General features: G+C 34.6%; 1 protein-coding gene across 1 annotated transcript; it reads right to left on the bottom strand.

The window, feature by feature from the left end:
• Nucleotides 1-1,519: 1,519 nt before the first annotated feature.
• LOC114259376 (lysine--tRNA ligase-like) lies at nt 1,520-4,660 on the bottom strand. Its single transcript, XM_082911204.1, has 8 exons — nt 4,655-4,660; nt 4,462-4,521; nt 3,465-3,609; nt 3,311-3,372; nt 2,362-2,505; nt 2,154-2,222; nt 1,916-2,059; nt 1,520-1,670 (listed from the first exon to the last, which is right to left on the bottom strand). The coding sequence occupies exons 1-8, from the start codon at nt 4,658-4,660 to the stop codon at nt 1,581-1,583; spliced, it is 720 nt and encodes a 239-aa protein (XP_082767330.1). The 3' UTR covers nt 1,520-1,580.
• Nucleotides 4,661-7,171: the final 2,511 nt, after the last annotated feature.

The following is a 7,171-nucleotide window of genomic DNA, read 5'->3' as shown; positions in this document are numbered from 1 at the left end:
TATAGGATTCTAGAGTATATGACCTCATGCATTCTGCAATTGCTGTTTCAAATGCAAAAATGGAATAATTGCCAAGACTGAAGGAAATTATTTAATCAAATGGATTCTTTCAGAACAAATTTCTTTGAAAAGAGATGAAGCAATAATAAATTTGGAAATTTTATAATAAACACTATGAACAAGAGATGTATTATATGTTCAGTTGTGATTTTGTAATTTTTTCCGATTACTTATTGTGGTGTTTCCTATTATTTGATTATAATTTATTTTGGTATTAGTTATGACTTAATTGTCACCTATTGTAATTGTTATTTTGATTTGATCGAATGAGCCTTAGTTATGCGTCAAGTGGTGTTTCATTATAACTTATTTTCACTGCTGGAAATCAAGGTTTTAGAGGCGTTTTAAAAACGCCGCTATAAGTCCTAAAAACGCCGTCAAATATTTTTGTGGCGTTTAGCACTAAACGTCGAAGATGCGGCCGTCGCTATAACTCTATGGCGCTTTAGAAACGTCACTATATTACTATAGGCGGCGTTTTATAAAACGCCGCTAAAAGTTCTACTAATTGTAACATGACGTCACCATGCTATTTAGCGACGTTTTAAAACGTCACTACATCTCTTTTTCCCAACTATTTAGCGACGTTTTTAAAAACGCCGTGATAGCCCCTTTTTTTAAAAAAAAAAATGTGCTAATTTTTTTAAAAAATACCTATAATAAAACTAAAATAGTACTAATATAAAATAATAACTCCCATTCATATAGTAAAATCTTATAAAATGATAGTCCACAATCATTGTGCAAAAACAAAACATTCACACAAATCAAACGGTGTATGTTACACAAAAATATTTCATATTTCTCACACTCTAGAAATCTTCATATGGTCATTGGAGAGTTACTGAGTTAAGAATAAGTCATCAATGCAAATAAACTCTCTATTTCAAATACAAGAACCAACAAAAAAAATTAAAAAATTAAAAAATGTCATAACAACTGATAGTAATATTAGTCCTTAGACTACCAGGTCACCAGCTAAAGTAGCAAACACCAGACTTTCTTGTCCATCAGCATTCTTCTTTAGATCTGCCAATCTGACGGTGCTAACAAAAGCAATCTTGCATACCACCACACATTCTGGATCAGGAGAACCACCAGGGACAAGCTGCATTACGCACAAAATGTTAGAATTGTAGAATACAAAATCAATAGGACTCAGCTTCTCAAACAAAATCAATAGGACACAGACACCATGCAAAAAAAATTTAGGGATTCAAACGACTATTTTGGCAAAAAATCATTACAAGATCTTGAACTTCCATCACAACATAAAAGCAGAATCATAGTACCTATGAATCTTGCTGAAATAAGAAGCTGGTTTGCTCCATCCCACTAATCTAGAGAACTGCAAGGAAATCAATATTTCAGCATGTATAGAAAACCGTTAGCAGTAATAAAACATATCGTACTAAATAATCCAACCCAACAGCATGTTTCTTGGCAGATTTAAATGCATAACCAAAACAAAAGTAAACCTTCTGTAGGCAGATTTGCATGCATATTGGTAGATTGAAAACCTATACTGGACCTAAGCCAGAAGCTGTTTGGATGTGTTCTTTAGCAGAAGGTTCATCCTGAGGTTTCATGGCCGGAAAGAGTAGAACTTCCTGTCCCCAAACCAAAAAACAAAACAATTGACACTTGAGTAAAAAAGCTCAGTCAAAAAAACTTTCTATTGTAGAATGTGAAACTTCCCACGTCCAGCCAAACACACCCAACCCCAACCCCAACCCCACCAAGCCAACACTACCAATAATTAAACAAATGAAAAATCACCAGCAAGGAAATCCAAAACCACAAACTGATAAGACATGAACATTTCACACAAACCACACAAAGGTAAAACACAAACCTTGATGTTCTGCGAATCTGTCATCATCATTGTTAGTCGGTCAATACCCAGTCCCCAACCACCAGTTGGGGGCAAACCATACTCGAGAGCCATGCAAAATGTTTCATCCAAAGCCATTGCTTCATCATCACCTGATTGTCGGTCCTGAAATTTAATCATACAAAAATCTTCAGTCAAGGCACCCCACACAACATGACTTTACATGCCACAATGATTCAATTCCTAATGATCATAATACCTTGAGTTGGTCAGCAAACCGTTGGCGTTGTACCACAGGATCATTCAACTCCGTGTATGCATTGCAAACCTACGTACAGAACATAGATGGCATGCAAGGAAAAAATATAAATATAAGTATATATATACATAATCCTTAGAAAATCACTATTTTAAAAAAATAACAATAATAAAGAACTAAATAGAAATCCTTAGTTGGTATGACATACTTCACGCTTGTTAACAAATAATTCAAAACGTTCAGTCAAGCCTGGTTTTGACCTATGCCACTTTGCCAATGGACTCATAATCTCTGGATGGTTAATAATGAAAGTAGGGTTTACACATGTCTCCTCCAGAAAGTGCTCCACAAGCTGTATTCAGAAATCTAATCATTAATCATATATAACACAAAAATTTTGGTCTAATTTTAAGTTGCAACATCATCACTCACAGAATCCATGCTCTGTATTCCTATGATCGAAGTCAACTTAGATTTCATACTAATTTATTTCAATAGAGGACACAATATGAGTAGAAATGAAAAATAAATCAGCAAAACACTATTCTACTTCTATACTGGCAGTGGCAGATGCATTTTGAAATGAAAGTGCTACTACAAATCGAAGTAAACATAGGAACAAACAAGACCTAAAAAATCACAAATATGCTGGCTAATTGAAAGAGAACAATGGCTGAAGGAACCAACACCAATTTAAAACTTACAGAAAAGCTTACACTACTTGAGGAAAAAAACACAGAATCTGTCTGAATAATTCAACCATTCAACTTTATCAAATTGACAAGTAGCAAAATGTTTGTCTAGAGAAATTTAGTGAAAAGCATCTCGTTTCAACCATTTCAATTTACAAGAGAGCCCACATGGTAAGCATATTCTTTGCATTACGGAGAAGAGAAGCCGCAACTATTGTATTTAACTCAAATGACATGACTGACGGGAAAGAAAGCAATACTCAGAAGGACCATGGTGAAGCTAATGGAAACCAAAGACAACCTAATGATTGAAATGACTATAATGTTTGTCTCTTATAAATTAGTTGATGTGATTGGATGATAAACCTAATGTAGCAGTAGTCATTGGTTGTTTTGCTACAATGTTTTTAGTATGAAAATTGCTGCTGGACAGCCCATTTGAGTCAGTGAATATGATTTTTTTACCTTAATGAGAGCATCTACCACATCCATGAACCCTCTGCAGCATGCAGTGACAAGAGAATGCACTGCAATATGAGGACGAATCAGGTCAGATTCCATGAGCAACTCCACATGCCTTGCACGACCATGATAACTTGCCTCGCATGACCATGATAACTTGCCTCTAACAATGCCTCCTCACAAGCTGGCTGAGAAGCACCAGCTTTAACTAAGATCTCCAAAATCTCAAGGTGGCCCTCCCTCACTGCTGCTGTTGTCGCGAAGCCCCTGAATAATTTTTGGTTCACACCGGCTCCAATGCTCTATCATTTTGACAAATGCCAACCCTCAGCACATTGCAAAAATAAAGAAAAAACTCAACAAGGAGACATTCGTCATTTTGGCTCAAAATCTTCAAGCTGGTTAAGAAGAAACAAATTAAGCTAGCAGCATAGTAAGCATTTTGGATTCTTAATCAAGTACAGGTAGCCATGGCCACTCCCAAACAAAAATGGGCAACATGACTGATGTGACACATAATGGGACATGGGACTTCAACTAAGCAAGCAGCCAGTAGGTGGTCAATAATATGAAGAAAAAGGGGAGTGTATCATGTACGTGTGACACATAATGGGACATGGGACTTCAACTAAGCAGCCAGTAGAAGGTCATTAATACGAAGAAAAGGGGGGATGTATCATGTACGTATGCCACTATGCACAAGCTCTGGTCAATGGTTAGAGACAACCCAAAATGGGCCTCACCGACCCAAACTTGAAAATTTATATTAAAAGAAAAAAAAGAGCACGCCATGAAATGAAAAAAATTATAGTAAAGAAAAGTCTTTTCTGTAACAAATGGTTAGAGACAACCCACGATGGGCCTCACCGACCCAAACTTGAAATTTATATTTAAAAAAAAGAAAAAAGAACAAGGGATGAAATGAACAAATTTATAGTAAAGAAAAGTATGTTCTAAGTAACAATTATTTTGAAAATAAAGAAAATTATAGATAACATTGCTTTCATTTTTTTTCCCTTTAACTTCATAACACATGCCTACGTAAACAAGAGATGAAATGAAATAAGACAGATCACACATGATATGCCCAGAGAATAAAATGAACATAACAGCAAAAAAAAAAATAAAAAAAATTGGTACACCAAAATGCTTACACATTCACAAATAGCTCTAATCTTCTCCATTACAAGTAAAATAAGATCAAAGTCCTGATGCTGCCAATTAATTGTACAAGAAACTTACAAATTGGTGACTGTTAACAATGAATATTTAAAAGAAACTCAGAAAACATAAATAACAGCAAAAAAGCCCAGCCAGATAATTGTAGCGCACACATTTTTGGATTACATCCATTTCATTTCTCAAAAACAGAAAAGTTAATGCTTTCAATTTTAAATGAATTAGACTTGTCAAAATAATTTATGCCTCAGTGAAACCCAAATATATACAGAAAAAAATTACTCTGTAAACGAAAAATACCCCTACACATAATCTTAAAGCCATACAAATTACCACATAGTATGTGTATCATAAGCATGCACAAAAATTAAATTTGCCATTGAATAGGGTGGTTAGTAGCTTTTCAATCCAAGTAGAAAGGATACCATGAAGCTTGAGCTTTCTGAATAGTTGTGATAAATTTGCATTGGTAGAACATAACCAGAGAAAAGCAAAGCAAATTCCGTTGGAAATACTCCAGTCTTGAGGTGAAAGAGAGTTTATTCCTTTAGCATGATGTAGCCCTTTTAAAAATTTATAATCAACTCAACAAAATGTTTACTTCAACTGTCAAGGTTTCAGTATGCATCATTTTTACCTTCAGTCAAAGACCACCAAGGGTTACAAAAACAAAATCAAACACAATGGTATAATCAGTGACAATGCATCAAAATATCTCTAACTATTTATGAGCACGATGACAATTTTTTAGCAATAAAATATTGAAATTCCAATTAATGGTCAAAATTGCATAAAAACCAACAAATTTAAGTTAGTAACGTGATCTGCTGAATGCAGTCATGACGGAAAGACTAAACAATCAAAATAGATGTATTCCATTTACCTGATGATTTGTGTCATGCTATGATTTATTTGATTCAACATAAGAGGAAACCATAAGAAATTTGGGTGCTAAATAAATAAAAAAAAATCATATTGCAGTGCATTCTCTTGTCACTGCATGCTGCAGAGGGTTCATGGATGTGGTAGATGCTCTCATTAAGGTAAAAAAATCATATTCACTGACTCAAATGGGCTGTCCAGCAGCAATTTTCATACTAAAAACATTGTAGCAAAACAACCAATGACTACTGCTACATTAGGTTTATCATCCAATCACATCAACTAATTTATAAGAGACAAACATTATAGTCATTTCAATCATTAGGTTGTCTTTGGTTTCCATTAGCTTCACCATGGTCCTTTTGAGTATTGCTTTCTTTCCCGTCAGTCATGTCATTTGAGTTAAATACAATAGTTGCGGCTTCTCTTCTCCGTAATGCAAAGAATATGCTTACCATGTGGGCTCTCTTGTAAATTGAAGTGGTTGAAACGAGATGCTTTTCACTAAATTTCTCTAGAAAAACATTTTGCTACTTGTCAATTTGCTAAAGTTGAATGGTTGAATTATTCAGACAGATTCTGTGTTTTTTTCCTCAAGTAGTGTAAGCTTTTTTTTTGTATTTGTTGTAAACTTCAGTCAATTGGGTATAGTTTGCAAACCACCTTTATTTTTTTGCAGCAAGCAAAAAATAAATAAATAAAGAAGTTATGAGTCTTACAACTTTGACAATTGCAGGGGTGATGTTTCTAACCGAGATTGGCTGCCGGTTCATGATAGGTCCATTTGATAGGTCCATTTACTGAGATTACAAAGGAAAATGTAAGAATTCCACCAAGAAAATTATTGACAAGTTTTCATCAGTGGCAATGTTGCTAGCTTACCACTAATTTTACCACTGCCTAAACGATATAACTTATAAGCAAAGCCTCTTATTTTTATGGCCTTTCTACAGGTGTTCCATGGGGGTAGTGTATGTATATATATATATCAGACTTTAAAGAATTTTTCCAGGATACTCTTGTTGGCAATAAAGGAAAATTAATTACAATAGAAGGAAAAGAGAGATATCACACACAGTTGTCCAATCTCCACTAATAAAAGAAAATTACATATCACACACAGCTGTCCAAACTCTACTAATAAAAAATAAGGGTATGCCCTTGAAATTAGAAGACACTGACCTAGGAGCAAAGAAGCCCGAAGGGAAGCCAAACAACAAATTCTATCCTACAAAGCCCTGACATTATCTGATTTTCTCTCAAACATTCTAGAATTCCTTTCCAACCAAATCTCCATAGCACCACACAAACTACACATTTTCAAAGAACCCAAGCCATGGTATTAGAACCAAAGTGCCTAAAATCATTACAAAGCAAAAGAACACATGAAGAGGAATTCTATGAATGTTCTACCATTGCCATATGAATGTTCTTTTCCATATTCCAAATAATTCTTTTCTTCTACTACCCATGTATAAAATAATAGTTTTGTGCCAAAAGATTACAAGATCAAGCACTAGAAAAAATCTGAGAGAAAGAAATTCAAAAAGTGGACATCAATAACAGAAAATAAATGTATGTACATACACACACACACAAAGAAAGAGAAAAGTTGATTCACAGTTTTTTGCTATATGCAGTGAAGACCAATAATTGCACCAGTATGAAGGGTTGTCAAGGACAAAGGATGGCTAAAAAAGACAGGTGAGGGAATGAGAGAACATCATGTTGTGTTGTGTGATTTAACAATAAGTATGGGCCCTGATAAGAAATAGGATTTGTGCAGCCAACCTAACTGGCAAC

This window comes from Camellia sinensis, unplaced genomic scaffold, assembly GCF_055761805.1.
Source record: "Camellia sinensis isolate YWXY unplaced genomic scaffold, ASM5576180v1 Unanchor10, whole genome shotgun sequence".
NCBI classification, from domain to species: domain Eukaryota; kingdom Viridiplantae; phylum Streptophyta; class Magnoliopsida; order Ericales; family Theaceae; genus Camellia; species Camellia sinensis.
Note: the sequence above shows the minus strand (reverse complement) of the source record. Positions and strands in the feature narration are given on the sequence as shown.